The sequence below is a fragment of the Balaenoptera physalus genome, assembly GCF_965194825.1.
Source record: "Balaenoptera physalus genome assembly, chromosome: X".
Classification (NCBI taxonomy): domain Eukaryota; kingdom Metazoa; phylum Chordata; class Mammalia; order Artiodactyla; family Balaenopteridae; genus Balaenoptera; species Balaenoptera physalus.
The window spans coordinates 44484900-44504617 of NC_138903.1; the positions used below are offsets into that span (position 1 = coordinate 44484900).

Sequence of the window (19718 nt, forward strand, 5' to 3'; positions counted from 1 at the left end):
GCCACAGAGCAGTATAAAGAAAAAAGAACGAAAAGAATTGAGGACAGTATCAGAGACCTCTGGGACAACATTAAACACAAAACCTTTGAATTATAGGGATCCCAGAAGAAGAAGAGAACAAGAAAGGGTCTGAGAAAATATGTGAAGAGATTATAGTTGAAAACTTCCTTAACATGGGAAAGGAAATAGTCAAGCAAGTCCAGGAAGAGCAGAGAGTCCCATACAAGATAAATCCAAGGAGAAACATGCCAAGACACATATTAATCAAACTAGCAAAAATTAAATTCAAAGAAAAAGTATTAAAAACAGCAAGGGAAAGGCAATAAATAACATACAAGGAATCACCATAAGGTTAACAGCTGATCTTTCTGCAGAAACTCTGCAAGCCAGAAGGGAGTGGCAGGACATATTTAAAGTGATGAAAGGGAAAAACCTACAGCCAAGATTACTCTACCCAGCAAGGATCTCATTCAGATTCGACGGAGAAATTAAAATTTTACAGGCTAGCAAAAGCTAAGAGAATTCAGCACCACCAAGCCAGCTCTCCAACAAATGCTAAACGAACTTCTCTAGGCAGGAAACACAAGAGAAGTAAAAGACCTACAAAAACAAACCCAAAACAATTAAGAAAATGGTAATAGGAACATACATATCGATAACTACCTTAAATGTAAATGGATTAAATGCTCCAACCAAAAGACACAGACTGGCTGAATGGATACAAAAACAAGACCCGTATATAGGCTGTCTACAAGAGACCCACTTCAGACCTAGGGATAGATACAGACTGAAAGTGAGGGGATGGAAAAAGACATTCCATGCAAATGGAAATCAAAAGAAAGCTGCGGTAGCAATTCTCATATCAGAGAAGATAGACTTTGAAATAAAGACTATTACAAGAGACAAAGAAGGACACTACATAATGATCAAGGGATCAATCCAAGAAGAAGATATAACAATTGTATATATTTATGCACCCAACATAGGAACACCTCAATATATAAGGCAATTGCTAACAGCCATAAAAGGGGAAATCGACAGTAACACAATAATTGTAGGAGACTTTAACACCCCACTTTCACCAATGGACAGATCATCCAAAATGAAAATAAATAAGGAAACACAAGCTTTAAATGACACATTAAACAAGATGGACTTAATTGATATTTATAGGACATTCCATCCAAAAACAACAGAATACAATTTCTTCTCAAGTGCTCATGGAATATTCTCCAGGATAGATCATATCTTGGGTCACAAACCAAGCCTTGTTAAATTTAAGAAAATTGAAATCATATCAAGAGTCTTTACCCACCACAAGGTTATGAGACTAGATATCAATTACAGGAAAAAAAAACTGTTAAAAATACAAACACATGGAGGCTAAATAATACACTACTAAATAACCAAGAGATCACTGAAGAAATCAAAGAGGAAATCAAAAAATACCTAGAAACAAATGACAATGAAAACACGATAACCCAAACCTATGGGATGCAGCAAAAGCAGTTCTAAGAGGGAAGTCTATAGCAATACAATCCTACCTCAAGAAACAAGAAACATCTCAAATAAACAACCTAATCTTACACCTAAAGCAATTATAGAAAGAAGAACAAAAAACCCCCAAAGTCAGCAGAAGGAAAGAAATCATAAAGATCAGATCAGAAATAAATGAAAAAGAAATGAAGGAAACAGTAGCAAAGATCATTAAAACTAAAAGCTGTTTTTTTTGAGAAGATAAACAAAATTGATAAACCATTAGCCAGACTCATCAAGAAAAAAAGGGAAGAGACTCAAATGAATAGAATTAGAAATGAAAAAGGGGAAGTAACAACTGACACTGCAGAAATGCAAAGGATCATGAGAGATTACTACAAGCAACTCTATGCCAATAAAATGGACAACCTGGAAGAAATGGACAAATTCTTAGAAAAGCAGAACCTTCTGAGACTGAACCAGAAAGAACTAGAAAATATAAACAGACCAATCACAAGCACTGAAATTGAAATGGTGATTAAATTCTTCCAACAAACAAAAGGCCTAGATGGCTTCATAGGTTAATCCTATCAAACATTTAGAGAAGAGCTCACACCTTTCCTTCTCAAACTCTTCCAAAATATAGCAGAGGGAGGAACAATTCCAAACTCATTCTATGAGGCCACCATCACCCTAATACCAAAACCAAAGATGTCACAAAAATAAAACTACAGGCCAATATCAGTGATGAATATAGATGCAAAAATCCTCAACCAAATACTAGCAAACAGAATCAAACAGCACATTAAAAGGATCATACACCATGATCAAGTGGGGTTTATCCCAGTAATGCAAGGATTCTTGAATATATGCAAATCAACCCATGTGATACACCATATTAACAAATTGAAGGAGAAAAACCATATGATCATCTCAGTAGATGCAGAAAAAGCTTTCGACAAAATTCAACAACCATTTATGATAAAAACTCTCCAGATAATAGGCATAGAGGGAACTTACCTCAACATAATAAAGGCCATATATGAGAAACCCACAGCCAACATCATTCTCAATGGGGAAAAACTGAAACCATTTCCACTAATATCAGGAACAAGACAAGGTTGCCCACTGTCACCACTATTATTCAACATAGTTTTGGACATTCTAGCCATGGCAATCAGAGAAGAAAAAGAAATAAAAGGAATCCAAATCAGAAAAGAAGAAGTAAAACAGTCACTGTTTGCAGATGACATGATACTACACATAGAGAATCCTAAAGATGCTACTGGAAAACTACTAGAGCTAATCAATGAATTTGGTAGAGTAGCAGGATAGAAAAGTAATGCACAGAAATCTCTTGTATTCCTATACACTAATGGTGAAAAATCTGAAAGAGAAATTAAGGAAACCCTCTCATTTACCATTGCAACAAAAAGAATAAAACACCTAGGAATAAAACTACCTAAGGAGACAAAAGGCCTGTATGCAGAAAACTATAAGACACTGATGAAAGAAATTAAAGATGAACAAACAGGTGGAGAGATATACCATGTTCTTGGATAGGAAGAATCAACATGTGAAAATGACTATACTCCCCAAAGCAATCTACAGATTCAATGCAATCCCTATCAAACAACCACTGGCATTTTTCACAGAAGTAGAACAAAATATTTTACAATTGGTATGGAAACACATAAGACCCCGAATAGCCAAAGCAATCTTGAGAAAGAAAAACGGAGCTGTAGGAATCAGGCTCCCTGACTTCAGATTATACTACAAAGCTACAGTAATCAAGACAGTATGGTACTGGCACAAAAACAGAAATATAGATAAATGGAACAGGATAGAAAGCCCAGAGATAAACCCATGCACATTTGGTCACCTTATCTTTGCCAAAGGAGGCAAGAATATACAATGGAGGAAAGACAGCCTCTTCAATAAGTGGTGCTGGGAAAACTGGACAGCTACTTGTAAAAGAATGAAATTAGAACACTCCCTAACACCATACACAAAAATAAACTCAAAATGGATTAAAGACCTAAATGTAAGGCCAGACACTATAAAACTCTTAGAGGAAAACATAGGCAGAACACTCTATGACATACATCACAGCAAGATCCTTTTTGACCCACCTCCTAGAGAAATGGAAATAAAAACAAAATTAAACAAATGGGATGTAATGAAACTTAAAAGCTATTGCACAGCAATGGAAACCATAAACAAGATGAAAGGACAACCCTCAGAATGGGAGAAAATATTTGCAAACGAAGCAACTGACAGAGGATTAATTTCCAAAATTTATAAGCATCTCATGCAGCTCAATATCAAAAAAACAAACAACTCAATTCAAAAATGGGCAGAAAACTTAAATAGACATTTTTCCAAAGAAGATATACAGATTGCCAACAAATACATGGAAGGATGCTCAACATCACTAATCATTAGAGAAATGCAAATCAAAACTCCAATGAGATATCACCTCACACCAGTCAGAATGGCTATCATTAAAATCTCCACAATCAATAAATGCTGGAGAGGGTGTGGAGAAAAGGGAGCCCTCTTGCACTGTTGGTGGGAATGTAAATTGATACAGCCACTCTGGAGAACAGTATGGAGGTTCCTTAAAAAACTAAAAATAGAGCAACCCTATGATCCTGCAATCCCGCTCCTGGGCGTATATCTGTAGAGAAACATGGTTCAAAAGGATACATGCACCCCAATGTTCATTGCAGTGCTGTTTACAATAACCAAGACATGGAAGCAACCTAAATGTCCATCAACAGATGAATGGATAAGGAAGATGTGGTACATATATACAGTGGAATATTACTCAGCCATTAAAAAGAATGAAATAACGCCATTTGTGGCGACATGGATGGACCTGGAGATTATCATACTAAGTGAAGTAACTCAGACAGAGAAAGACATATATCATATGATATCTCTTATATGTAGAATCTAAAAAAAATGATACAAATGAATTTGTTTACAAAACAGAAACAGATTCATAGACTTACAGAATAAACTTATGATTACCAGTGGGGAAGGGTCGGGGGGAGAGATAGACTGGGAGTTTGGGATTGACATGTACACACTGCTATATTTGAAATAGATAACCAAAAAGGACCTACTGTATAGCACAGGGAATGCTGCTCAATATTCTGTAATAACCTAAATGGGAAAAGAATTTGAAAAAGAATAGATACATCTATATGAATAACTGAACCACTTTGCTGTACCCCTGAAACTAACACAACACTGTTAATCAATTATGCTCCAATATAAAATAAAAAAAATTTTTTTAATGGGCAGAAGGCCTAAATAGACATCTTTTTTTCTGAAGAAGACATGCAGAATGCCAACAGGCACATGAAAAGATACTCAACATTGCTAATCATCAGGGAAATGCACATGAAAACTGCAATGAGGTATCACCTCACACCAGTCAGAATGGCCATCACCAAAATATCTACAAATAATAAATGCTGGAAAGGATGTAGAGAAAAGTGAACCCTCCTACACTGTTTTTGGGAATGTAAATTAGTGCAGCCACTATGAAGAACAGTATGGACGTTCCTCAGAAAACTAAAAATAGAGCTACCATATGATCCAGCAATTCTGCTTCCGGGTACACATCTGAAGAAAATGAAAACACTAATTCAAAAAGATACATGCATCCCAATGTTCATAGCAGCATTCTTTGTAATAGTGAAGATATGGAAGCAACCTTAGTGTCTATCAACAGATGAATGGATAAAGAACAAGTGTCATATATACACACACACACACACAGTGGAATACTACTCAGCCATAAATAAGAGTGAAAATTTGCCATCTGCAACAACATGGATGGACCTGGAGGGTATTATCCTAAGAGAAATAAGTCAGACAGAGAAAGACAAATACTGTATGTTATCACTTATATATGGAATCTAAAAAATAAAGAAAACTAGTTAATATAACAAAAAATATATACTCACAGGTATAGAGAACAAACTAGTGTTTACTAGTTTGGGGGAGGTATAAGATAGGGGTAGGGGATCAAGAGGTACAAATTATTATGCATAAAATAAATAAGCTACAAGGATATACAGTACAGCACAGGGAATATAGCCAATATTTTATAATATACATAAATAAAGTATAATCTTTAAAAATTGTGAATCACTGTGTTGTACACCTGAAACTTACATAATATTGTAAATCAACTATAACTTGATAAATAAAAAAATTCCATCAGAATATCATTAGCTAAAAAAATATCTCCAGACATTGTCAAATGTGTCCTGCAGGTGGGGGAATATACCCCCAGTTGAGAACCGCTGGTTTAAAGGCATGGTAATGTTGTAGTTAAGAGCACAGTTTTTACACAATTATGTATGAATCAAGACTCTTTTTCTTACTGGCTTCATGACCTTGAGCAAATCACTTCACTTTTCTGAACCTCATTTTCCTCTCTTCTGTAAATGGGAACAACGAGGCCTGATTTAGGGTTGTTGTAAGGATTTAATGAGATCATGTATATAAAACACTCAATACATAGTGGTAGTAATAATGTGCTAATATTATTAACCATTATTAATTAACAAAGATTGCAATTTCCTAGGAAGTGGTGAATGAGGAAAGGAGGCGGTTTCTTAAAGGTATACTCAGAACTAACTTTTTAATTGCCCATACTGTCGTAAGAGAATTCAGCTCTTCCCATTTGCTAGTAGGCCTCACCATCAAAGATAAGAGGGAGTATTAAATCTTTCTCTCAAAGATTCCATAGCTAATTCTGGAAAGGCAGGATACTGAGCTCTATACTATGCAATCTGTATAATCTATTTTGGGGTAAGGGTCTCTGAGATTTCTATCTATGTGTAGGCACAATTAAACTCCAGCCCACCCCTTCTCTAGAAGTAAGCTCTCTAAATATCAAAAAGATGAGAAGAGTCTTACCGTAGAATTACACCAGAGACACCGGAAATCTTGAAGTCTCTGATAACTGCCACAGTTCTCATGACATACTGCGCACTGAGAACTGACAGATATGTTTCCTTCTACCCACTGATGAGGCATAGTTTTCTGAAGGATAAAAAGAGACAAGAGGTAGAAGTTAGAGATATAAGGAGAGGAAGGGCCAGCTGGAATAACTATACTACCCCATGGAGGACACTAGATAACCCCAAGGAAGTTCTCCATCATCCTGCCCTCCCCACTCCCATGCTAGTGACCAATGACAGGTGGGAGTTGGGGGGGAGGCTTTCATTCTTCTAGATTTGTTGGATCATGAGCCTGGGAAAGAAGCCTACTTGGGTTGTCTGGAAACAGGAAGAAGTCTTCCTTCCCCTGTGTGTCGTGACTGAAGGGGAGATGGAAAAGGGTGATTATGAGAAAGCATGGCTGATACTCACTACTTCATCTGCAGGCATGAGGAGGTCATCAGTAATGGATAATGTATTCCACTTGCAATCTTTGCTTGCTCTTAAAGCACATAATCTGTGAGACTTTACTTTGCACACTGTGAAAGAGGAAGAAAAAAAGATGGATGTGAATTTGGTGACAATGAAGATTCTAACTTCCTTCCCTAAGCTGCTCTAAAAGTTAGAACCTAGATGCATCTAAGTAGCTGTGACTTAACTCCAAAGGCTTATTTTCCATATATTTCAGTTTCTTTGTATTCTTCCTGGCCAAATTTTCTATTACCTGACTTGAATTGAAATTGATGGTAAGAATGAGGTGATTTCTATTTTTCCAAACCTGTGACTGTACTGTCCAATCCTCCCAGACCCAACCCTCCCTTTTGATTAATGAGAATTCCCCCTCATGCCAGTTTCCTCCCGTCTCCTTTCCCCTGTCTGTTAAGTGTCAGGGTTAACCTTACACTAGAATCAGTGACCTAGTGTGAGTCAATGATACTAAAGCCGCATGAGCTCCTTCACACCCATCTCCACCCACTGAGCTCCACTTCCTAAAGGAATCAGAAATGTACCTTCGCAGATGATAACATTTCGAGATAAGGCAGGAATGGTCCCTCGACAAACATTGCAGTGCTGGGTCCGGGGACTGTGGCTTGAGTACCAATAGTGCATTCCAACAAGAAAAGGGTTGTTTTCTGCTGCAGGTATCTAAAATACATCAAAGAGAAGAAAGAATAGAGAGTTAATCACAGAGACGGATTAGGGAAGGCCAGAAAATCTGAATGCTAAGGCTGAAATGGCCAGCTACATAAGGTGTCAGAGCATGTGAAGAGGAAGAATCAAAGTTGAGCCAATACTTAACAAATCTCCCATCTCTGTTTTTTCCCAGTGGTTTTGGAAAGGGAAAAGGAATGAGGGGGTGGTAGATCCTGGGACAGGGACTAAAGGCAGGAGTGATGATCTTTATACTCCTTGGCTAAACCATTTCATTGGTTTAGCCTAAGCAAAATTAGTTCTGTTAGCCTTGGCCTTGTCTCTCTTTGAGTAGTCAGCAAAGGGAGGTGGTGAGTGGGAAATTCAGTGATATCCAAGTCCTCTTGCCAGGCAAGAAAGGGAGGAGGCAGGGCTCTGACTCTGGGCTAAGGAATGCTTGTCAGGCTTTAGCTACCTCCTGGAGATATACATTACCCTTCCTGGACCTACTGCTGCCAAGTGAGGAGAGCATTGCATTGCTGGGACAACAGTTTCATTTCAGAGGCTTCTGGTCCCAGTATTCTTTTCTGAATACCATGCTCTGACTGCCTATAGCAATTTCCTGGTTAATCAATTTAATTCATTCAAAATTCATTAAATTTTTACTGAGTAACTGCTATGTGTTTGGCACTTTTCAAGGCACTGATGAACAAGATAAAGTCTCTGCCCTCATGGAATGGCATTCTGTTTGGTGTCCTCTTTCATGGTATTCAATTTGACATTTACTATTGACCTCCCTATAAATGCTACATTTGTTTATCACAGCCTGACTCTCATGACTGTGGGGCCAGCACAGGGCATACCAGCAACTAGTTTTGGGGTTAAAAGGGGAAGGGGAGGAGTGGGCACCAAAAACTTCCAAATCTGTTCTGGGTGTGCATTCCACAGGACACTTCCACCTTTTCTATAATTCCTGTGAATGTCTGATCTCTTCCTTCTCTGCCTTCCTCTGGAATGTAGACATAAGCGTATGCATTCAGCTTTTTATTCTTTTTTTTTTTAATTATTTTATTTATTTATTTATGGCTGTGTTGGGTCTTCGTTTCTGTGCGAGGGCTTTCTCTAGTGCGGCAAGTGGGGACCACTCTTCATCGCGGTGCGCGGGCCTCTCACTATCGCGGCCTCTCTTGTTGCGGAGCACAGGCTCCAGACGCGCAGGCTCAGTAATTGTGGCTCACGGGCCCGGTTGCTCCGTGGCATGTGGGATCTTCCCAGGCCAGGGCTCGAACCCGTGTCCCCTGCATTGGCAGGCAGATTCTCAACCACTGCGCCACCAGGGAAGCCCCAGCTTTTTATTCTTGATGTTATAATCGGTTGGGTGTGTAAAGGCATAAGACTTTAAAATGAACTATATATTCTTCCTGATGCTAGCTGATAGTGGTCCACTAGAGAGAGAGACAGAGAGAGACAGAGAGGGAGAGAGAGAAAGCGCTATTGAGGGATCTGCCATATTTAGTGTTCAACCTTGATCAACTTATAGGAATTCGTCATCTAAAACATAGCCTGTACATGGTATTCTCTGATCCCTCCTTCCCCTCTGGCATGCCGTTTATGTGCTAAGCTGCTGTTGGAACGACCAGGAAGCTTCTGGAAGGAAAAGCTACTTTGATGCACTAAAGGCTCACCTCGTATGGAGTCACTTTGTGATTGTATTATTTTTTGCATACTGAAACCCTGGCAAAGTTCCGAGAAGATCAAAGTAGAGAGTGGAGAGTCCTGAGGAAGTGACATAGTCTTGGCTTTGACATGCTGAGCAACTAGGACCTTTCTAATTCCCATGCCGCTAGATTATAACTTTACAAGTACCTTCCTTCCTTCCAACCTCCTTCTTTCCTCCAATAATTACTAAGAGCTACTTTGTGTCATCTATAAAGCTAGGCACTAGAGATCCAGAGATGAATGATCCATAGTTCTTGCCTTCACGGAGCTCATAGTCCACTGTAGGAGACAACTTCCTAAACAGATCACTCCAGTGCAGAGTGAAAAGTGAGCTCTCCTATAATGTTCAAGATTCTACAGGACACATGGAAAAAATGATGAACTCTGCCTGGGTAGAATATTGAATTTCATGCTCCAATTAGCTACAGAATATAAAAATATATACAATGGACATTGTTTTGGTTCAGCAGTGGAGGAGGTGGGATTTATATTCCTTAAGGGCATCCTATTGTATAAGAAAACTTTGATGCATACCACCCTGGATGAGTACCTGTTGTATGTTGAATTGTGTACCCTGCCAAAATATGTTCAAGTACCTGGTACCTGTGAATGTGACCTTATTTGAAAATAGAATCTTTATAGATATAATCAATTTAAGATGTTGTCATAATGGATTAGTGACTGGTGTCCTTTCCCTCTTTTAAAAAGATTTTTTTTTTTATTTTTTAACATCTTTATTGGAGTATAATTGTTTTACAATGGTGTGTTAGTTTCTGCTTTATAACAAAGTGAATCAGTTATACATATACATATATCCTCATATCTCTTCCCGCTTGCGTCTCCCTCTCTCCCACCCTCCCTATCCCACCCCTCTAGGTGGTCACAAAGCGCCGAGCTGATCTCCCTGTGCTATGCAGCTGCTTCCCACTAGCTATCTATTTTACATTTGGTAGTGTATATATGTCCATGCCACTCTCTCACTTTGTCCCAGCTTACCCTTCCCCCTCCCCGTGTCCTCAAGTCCATTCTCTAGTAGGTCTGCGTCTTTATTCCCGTCTTGTCCCTAGGTTCTTCATGATCATTTTTGTTTGTTTGTTTTTTAGATTCCATATATATGTGTTCGCATACGGTATTTGTTTTTCTCTTTCTGACTTACTTCACTCTGTATGACAGATTCTAGGTCTATCCACCTCACTACAAATAACTCAATTTCGTTTCTTTTTATGGCTGATCAATATTCCATTGTATATATGTGCCACATATTCTTTATCCATTCATCTGTCAATGGACACTTAGGTTGCTTCCATGTCCTGGCTATTGTAAATAGAGCTGCAATGAACATTGTGGTACATGACTCTTTTTGAATTATGGTTTTCTCTGAGTATATGCCCAGTAGTGGGATTGCTGGGTCGTATGGTAGTTCTATTTTTAGTTTTTTAAGGAACCTCCATACTGTTCTCCATAGTGGCTGTATCAATTTACATTCCCACCAACAATGCAAGAGGGTTCCCTTTTCTCCACACCCTCTCCAGCATTTATTGTTTGTAGATTTTTTGATGATGGCCATTCTGACCGGTGTGAGATGGTATCTCATTGTAGAAGAGGGAAATTTGGACAGACACAGGAGAGACATCATGTGATGATAGAGGCAGAGATTGGAATGATGCGTCTACAAGCCAAGGAATGCCTGCAATCACCAGAAGCTAAGAAGAGGCAAAGAAGGTTTCTCTTCTAGAGCCTTCAGAAAGAGCACAGCCCTGCCAACACATTGATTTTGTACTTCTAGACTCTAGAACTGTGAGAGAAGTATCTTAATTCACCCAGTTTGTGGATTTGATATGGCAGTCCTGAGAAACTAACACAGTATGTCATTACAGGCCTTTCTAGTAATTGACACAGACTAAAAATTGACTTTGAAGACAGATGAAGAACTGTGGCATGTATACAAACCACTGATCTCTGAATGTTAAGGCTTTTAATGTGTGGTTGTTGGGTTTTGTGTTTGATCTGTGTTGTTACAACTGGCAAGATTTCCTTCTTTTTTCGGGCTGAACAACATTCCATTGTATTTGTGTATGTATATATCTATATCTATATATATATCACTTTTTAAAATCCATTTTATCCATTGAGGGACAGTTAGGTTGTGTCTGTATCTTGGCTGTTGTGAATAATGCTGAAAGAAACATGGGAGTTCTGATATCTCTTCAAGACGCTGATTTCATTTCCTTTGGATATATACCCAGAAGTGAGATTGCTGGGTCATAAGGTAGTTATATTTTTAATACTTTGAGAAACCTCAGTACTACTTTCCATAATGGCTGTACCAATTTATAGTCCCACCAAAAGTGCACAAGTTTTCTCTTTTCTCCACATTCTTGCCAGCACTTGTTGTCTCTTGTCTTTTTTTTTTGGCCACATCACACGGCATGCGGGATCTTAGTTCCCCAACCAGGGATTGAACCTGCACCCCCTACAGTGTAAGCGCAGAGTCTTAACCACTGGACTGCCAGGGAAGTCCCTCTTTTTTGCTTTTCTTTTGTTTTTCTTTTTTTTAAATTTGAAGTATAGTTGATTTACAATATTGTGTTAGTTTCAGGTGTACAGCAAAGTGATTTAGTTATACATACATATATATCTATTTTTTTCAGATCTTTTAAAAATAATTATATATTTTTTATTTTAGCAAAGATTCAGAATATATCTCTTTAAGAAAAAAGAGTTACATCATACAATCTTTTGAAAATATACATTCATATATTGGTTTTGTCCCATGATTAATTTGATTACTAAAAGTTGTAAAGTGCAGCTAAATTTGAGAGCCAAGTTATTAGTAGTTAAAGACTGATTTGCTTTTTTTAAATTGAAGTATAGTTGATTTACAATACTGTGTTAGTTTCAGGTGTACAGCAAAGAGATTCACTTATATAGATATATATTCTTTCAGATTATTTTCCATTATAGGTTATTATAAGATATTGAATATGGTTCCCTGTGCAATACAGTAAATCCTTTTTGCTTATCTATTTTATGTATAGTAGTTTGTATCTATTAATCCCATACTTCTTTTTTTAAAGTTTATTGTGAAGTTATTTTACATTATTTTATCTTTATGTGGCATTAGGAGATTTTCAAAAATTTTATTTATTTATTTTTATTGAAGTATAGTTGATTTACAATGTGTTAGTTTCAGATGTACAGCAAAATGATTCAGTTATACATACATATATATCTATTTTTTCAGATCTTTTAGAAATATATTATTTTTATTTTAGCAAAGAGTCAGAATATATCTCTTTAAGAAAAAAGAGTTACATCATACAATCTTTTGAAAATATACATTCATGTATTGGTTTTGTCCTACAACTAATTTGATTACTGAAAGTTGTAAAGTGCAGCTAAATTTGGGAGCCAAGTTATTAATAGTTAAAGACCAATTTGCTCTTTTAAATTGAAGTATAGTTGATTTACAATGTTGTATTAGTTTCAGGTATACAGCAAAGTGATTCGATTATATATTATATATATGTTACATATAATATATATATATTCATTCTTTTTCAGATTCTTTTCCCATATAGGTTATTACAGAATATTGAGTATAGTTCCCTGTGCTATACAGTAGGTCCTTGTTGGTTATCTATTTTATATAGTAGTGTATGTATGTTAATCCCATACTTCTAATTTATCCCTCCCCACTCCCTTTCCCCTTTGATAACCATAAGTTTGTTTTCTATGTCTGTGAGTCTGTTTCTGTTGTATACACAGATTCATTAGTATTGATTTTTAGATTCCACATATAAGTGATATAATATTTGTCTTTGTCTGACTTACTCCACTAAGTATAATATTCTCTAGGGCCATTCATGTTGCTGCAAATGACAATCTTTCATTCTTTTTTATGGCTGAGTAATATACCAATGTATATATATCTCACATCTTCTTAAGCCAATAGTTTGTTGATGGACACTTGGGTTGTTTCCATGTCTTGGCTATTGTAAATAGTGCTGCTATGAACATTGGAGTGCATGTATCTTTTCGAATTAGAGTTTTCATCTACCCAGGAATGGGACTGCTGTGTCATATGGTAGTTCTATTTTTAGTTTTTAAAGGAACCTCTGTACTGTTTTCCATAGTGGTTGCGCCAATTTGCATTCCTTTCGACAGTGTAGGAAGGTTTCTTATTCTCCAACCCTCTCCAGCATTTATTATTTGTAGACTTTTTGATGACAGCTATTCTGATGATAAGAGCCATTTTAACAAGGGTGAGATGATATCTCATTGTGGTTTTGATTTGCATTTCCCTAATGATTAATGGTGTTGAGCACTTAACTTTTTATCCATTTTATGTCTTCTTTGGAAAACTATCTATACAGGTCCCTCGCCCATTTTAAAAACAGATTATTTGTGGGTTTTAAAACTATTGAGTTGTAGGTGTTCCTTATATATTTTAGATATTAACCTCATATCAGATATATAGCTTGTAAATATTTTCTCCCATTTCTAGGTTGCCTGTTCACTCAGTTGATTTAGCTTGATGTAATCTCACTTGTTTATTTTAGCTTTTGTTCCTTGTGCTTTTGGTGTCATATCCAAGAAATCATTGTCCCAGTCAATGTCAAGAAGGTTTTTCTCCGTTTTCTTCTAGCAGTTTTATAGTTTTAGGTCTTACACTTAAGTCTTTATTCAGCCTGAGTTGATTTTTTGTACATGGTGTGAGGTAACGGTCCAATTTCATTCTCCTGCATATTGATATCTAATTTTCCCAACACCATTTATTGAAGACTACCCTTCCCCAATTTTGTGTTCTTGGCACCCTTCTGGAAATCAGTTGACTGTAAAAGCATGGATTTATTTCTGTGCTCTATTTTGTTCCATTGGTCTGTATGTCTGTTTTTATGCCAGTACAATACTGTTTTGATTACTATAGCTTTGTAATGTATGTTGATATCAGGAAGTGTGATGCCTCCAGCTTTGCTATTCTTGCTCAAAATTGCTTTGGCTATTTGGGGTTGTTTTGGGCTCCATATGAATTTTAGGATTGCTCTTTCTATTTATGTAGGGAATACCATTGGATTTTGATTGGGATTGTATTAAATCTGTAGATTACTTTGTGTAGTATGGACATTTTAACAATATTAATTCTTACAATCCATGAACATGGGATGTCTATCCATTTATCTATGTATTCTTTACTTTCCTTCATTAATGTTCTATAATTTTCAATGTATGTTTTTCACCTCTTTGTTTAAGTTTATTCCTAAGTATTTTATTCTTTTTGTTGCTATTGTGAATGGGCTTATTTTCTTAAATTTCCTTTCAAATAGTTCATTGTTTGTGTATAGAAAACTGAGTGATTTTTTGTATGTTGATTTTGTACCCTATGAATTTACTGAATTTGTTTGTTAGTTATAACAATTATTTTGTTCAGTCTTTAGGTTTTTCTACATATATGATCATGTTGTCTGCAAACAGAGACAATTTTACTTCTTCCTTTCCAGTTTGGGTGCCTTTTAATTATTTTTCTTGCCCAATTGCTCTGGTTTGGATTTCCAGTACTATGTTGAAAAGAAGTTGTGAGAGTATGCAGCCTTGCCTTGTACCAGATCTTAGAGGGCAAGCTTTCAGTTTTTTTCCCATTAATTATAATGTTGTCTATGGGCTTTTCATATATGGCCTTTATTGTGTTGAGGTGAGATCCTTCTATACTTACTTTGTTGAAAGGTTTAATGATGAATTGGTGTTGAACTTTGTCAAATGCTTTTTCTGAATCTATTGAGATGATAATGTGCTTTTTATTCTTTCATTTTGTTAATGTATTGTAACATATTGTTTGATTTATGTATATTGAAATATTGTTGCATCCCTGGGATAAATCCCTCTTGGTTACAGTGTATAATCCTTTTAATGTACTATTGAATTCGGTTTGCTAGTATTTCATTAAGAATTTTTGCATCTGTGCCTCTGAAGTGGGAGAGCCAACTTCAGGACACTGGCCCACCAGAGACCTCCTGGCTCCACATAATATCAAATGGCAAAAGCTATCCCAGAAACCTCCATATCAATGCTAACACCCAGCTCCACTCAACAACCAGCAAGCTACAGTGTTGGACACCCTATGCCAAACAACTAGCAAGATAGGAACACAACCCCACCCATTAGCAGAGAGGCTGCCTAAAATCATAATAAGGTCACAGACACCCCAAAACACATCACCAGATGCGGTGCTGACTACCAGAAAGAAAAGATCCAGCCTCATCCACCAGAACACAGGCACTAGTCCCCTCCACCAGGGAGCCTACACAACACACTGAACTAACTTTAGCCACTGGGGGCAGACAGTAAAAACAACGGGAACTATGAACATGCAGCCTGTGAAAAGGAGACCCCAAACACAGTAAGTTAAGCAAAATGAGAAGACAGAAAAACACACAGCAGATGAAGGAGCAAGGTAAAAACCCACGAGACCTAACAAATGAAGAGGAAATAGGCAGTCTACTTGAAAAAGAATTCAGAGTAATGATAGTAAAGATGATCCAAAATCTTGGAAATAGAATGGAGAAAATACAAGAAACATTTAACAAGGACTTAGAAGAACTAAAGAGCAAACAAACAATGATGAACAACATAATAAATGAAATTAAAAATTCTCTAGAAGGAAGCAAAAGCAGAATAACTGAGGCAGAAGAACGGATAAGTGACCTGGAAGATAAAATAGTGGAAATAACTACTGCAGAGCAGAATAAAGAAAAAAGAATGAAAAGAATTGAGGACAGTCTCAGAGACCTCTGGGACAACATTAAATGCACCAACATTCGAATTATAGGGATCCCAGAAGAAGAAGAGAAAAAGAAATGGACTGAGGAAATATTTGAAGAGAGTATAGTTGAAAACTGCCCTAATATGGGAAAGGAAATAGTCAGTCAAGCCCAGGAATCACAGAGAGTCCCATACAGGATAAATCCAAGGAGAAACATGCCAAGACACATATTAATCAAACTATCAAAAACTAAATACAAATAAAAAATACTAAAAGCAGCAAGGGAAAAACAACAAATAACATACAAGGGGATTGCACAGGAGGAGCTTCAAGAAGGCGGAAGAGTAAGAGATGGAGATCACCTTCCTCCCCACAAATAACATCGGAAATACAACTACATGTGGAACAATTCCTACAGAACACCAACTGAACGCTGGCAGAAGAACTAAGACCTCCCAAAAGGCAAGAAACTCCCCACGTACCTGGGTAGGGCAAAAGAAAAAAGAAAAAACAGAGACAAAAGAATAGGGACAGGACCTGCCCCAGTGGGAGGGAGCTGTGAAGGAGGAAAGGTTTCCACACACTAGGAAGCCCCTTCGCGGGCTGAGACTGCGGGTGGCGGAGGGGGGAAGCTTCGGAATCACGGAGGAGAGCGCAGCAACAGGGGTGCAGAGGGCAAAGCAGAGAGATTCCCGCACAGAGGATCGGTGCCCACCAGCACTCACCAGCCCGAGACACTTGTCTGCTCACCCGCCAAGATGGGAGGGGCCTGGGAGCTGAGGCTCGGGCTTCGGTGGGATCCCAGGGAGAGGACTGGGGTTGGATGCGTGAACACAGCCTGAAGGGGTTAGTGTGCCACAACTAGCTGGGAGGGAGTCCGGGAAAAAGTCTGGAGCTGCTGAAGAGACAAGAGACTTTTTCTTGCCTCTTTGTTTCCTGAGCGTGAGGAGAGGGGATTCAGAGCGCCACCTAAACGAGCTCCAGAGATGGGCGCGAGCCGCCACTACCAGCACGGACCTCAGACACGAGCATGAGACGCGAAGGCTGGTGCTGCAGCCACCAAGAAGCCTGTGTGGAAGTGCAGGTCACTATCCACACCTCCCCTCCCGGGAGCCTGTGCAGCCCGCCACTGCCAGGGTCCCGTGATCCAGGGACAACTTCCACGGGAGAACGCACGGTGTGCCTCAGGCTGGTGCAACGTCACACCGGCCTCTGCCACCTCAGGCTCGCCCCGCACCCGTACCCCTCCCTACCCCTGGCCTGAGTGAGCCAGAGCCCCCGAATCAGCTGCTCCTTTAACCCCATCCTGTCTGAGTGAAGAACAGACGCCCTCTGGTGACCTACACACAGAGGCGGATCCAAATCCAAAGCTGAACCCCAGGAGCTGTGTGAACAAAGAAGAGAAAGGGAAATCTCTCCCAGCAGCCTCAGGAGCAGCGGATTAAATCTCCACAATCAACTTGATGTACCCTGCATCTGTGGAATACCTGAATAGACAACAAATCATCCCAAATTGAGGAGGTGGACTTTGGGAGCAAAGATACATATATGTTTTTCCCTTTTTCTCTTTTTGTGAGTGTGTATGTGTATGCTTCTGTGTGTGATTTTGTCTGTATAGCTTTGCTTTTACCATTTGTCCTAGGGTTCTGTCTGTCCGGTTTTTTTATTACTTAAAAAATTTTTTCTTAATAATTATTTTTTATTTTTTATTTTAATAAATTTATTTTATTTTATTTTATTTTCTTCTTTCTTTCTTTCTTTTTTTCCTCCCTTTTATTCTGAGATGTGTGGAGGACAGGCTCTTGGTGCTCCAGCTGGGCGGCAGGGCTATGCCACTGAGGTGGGAGAGCCAAGTTCAGGACACTGGTCCACAAGAGACCTCGCAGCTCCACATAATATCAAACGGCAAAAATCTCCCAGAGATCTCCATTTCAATGCCAAGACCCAGCTCCACTCAATGACCAGCAAGCTACAGTGCTGGACAACCCATGCCAAACAACTAGCAAGACAGGAACACAACCCCATCCATTAGCAGAGAGGCTGCCTAAAATCATAATAAGGTCACAGACGTCCCAAAACACACCACCAGATGTGGACCTGCCCACCAGAAAGACAGGATCCAGCCTCATCCACCAGAACACAGGCACTAGTCCCCTCCACCAGGAAGCCTACACAACCCACTGAACCAACCTTAGCCACTGGGGACAGACACCAAGAACAATGGGAACTACGAACCTGCAGCCTGCAAAAAAGAGACCCCAAACACAGTAAGTTAAGCAAAATGAGAAGACAGAGAAACACACAGCAGATGAAGGAGCAAGGCAAAAACCCACGAGACCTAACAAATGAAGAGGAAATAGGCAGTCTACCTGATAAAGAATTCAGAATAATGATAGTAAAGATGATCCAAAATCTTGGAAATAGAATGGAGAAAATACAAAAAACGTTTAACAAGGACCTAGAAGAAATAAAGAGCAAACAAACAGTGATGAACAACACAATAAATGAAATTAAAAATTCTCTAGAAGGGATTAATAGCAGAATAACTGAGGCAGAAGAACGGATAAGTGACCTGGAAGGTAAAATAGTGGAAATAACTACTGCAGAGCAGAAAGAAGAAAAAAGAATGAAAAGAATTGAGGACAGCCTCACAGACCTCTGGGACAACATCAAATGCAACAACATTCGAATTATAGGGGTCCCAGAAGAAGAAGAGAAAAAGAAGGGACTGAGAAAATATTTGAAGAGATTATAGTTGAAAACTTCCCTAATATGGGAAAGGAAATAGTCAATCAAGTGCAGGAAGTGCAGAGAGTCCCATACAGGATAAATCCAAGGAGAAACATGCCAAGACACATATTAATCAAACTAGCAAAAATTAAATACAAAGAAAAAATATTAAAAGCAGCAAGGGAAAAACAACAAATTGCACATAAGGGAATCCCCATAAGGTTAACAGCTGAACTTTCAGCAGAAACTCTGCAATCCAGAAGGGAGTGGCAGGATATATTTAAAGTGATGAAGGAGAAAAACCTACAACCGAGATTACTCTACCCAGCAAGGATCTCATTCAGATTTGATGGAGAAATTAAAACGTTAACAGACAAGCAAAAGCTAAGAGAATTCAGCACCACCAAACCAGCTTTACAACAAATGCTAAAGGAACTTCTCTAGTCAGGAAACACAAGAGAAGGAAAAGACGTAGAAAAACAAACCCAAAACAATTAAGAAAATGGTAAAAGGAACATACATATTGGTATTTAACTTATATTTAAATGGATTAAATGCTCCATTCAAAAGACATAGACTGGCTGAATGGATCCAAGAACAAGAGCCGAAGTCAGAGAGTGACATGGACTTACATATACTACCAAATGTAAAATAGATAACTAGTGGGAAGCGGCCACATAGCACAGGGAGATCAGCACTGTGTTTTGTGACCACCTAGAAGGGTGGGATAGGGAGGGTGGGAGAGAGATGCAAGAGGGGGGAGATATGGGGATATATGTATATGTATAGCTGATTCACTTTGCTATAAAGCAGAAACTACCACACCATTGTAAAGCAGTTATACTCCAATAAATATGTTAAAAACATTTTTTTAAACATGCTAAATTTCAATCACAGGCAGATGACCAAAGAAATTATAGTTGATCTAACTAATAAAA

At 38.3% G+C, this 19718-nt stretch overlaps 1 protein-coding gene across 3 annotated transcripts in view; it reads right to left on the reverse strand.

Moving 5' to 3' along the window:
- DGKK (diacylglycerol kinase kappa) overlaps positions 1-19718 on the reverse strand; it is a 171299-nt gene that overhangs the window by 86355 nt on the left and 65226 nt on the right. For all 3 annotated transcript variants that reach the window (XM_082445122.1, XM_082445121.1, XM_082445123.1), the window contains exons 5-7: positions 7451-7586; positions 6873-6979; positions 6418-6543 (exon numbers count right to left, since the gene is read on the reverse strand). In XM_082445122.1, coding sequence (XP_082301248.1) covers positions 6418-6543; positions 6873-6979; positions 7451-7586 — 369 coding nt within the window. The remainder of the gene's footprint in view (positions 1-6417; positions 6544-6872; positions 6980-7450; positions 7587-19718) is intronic.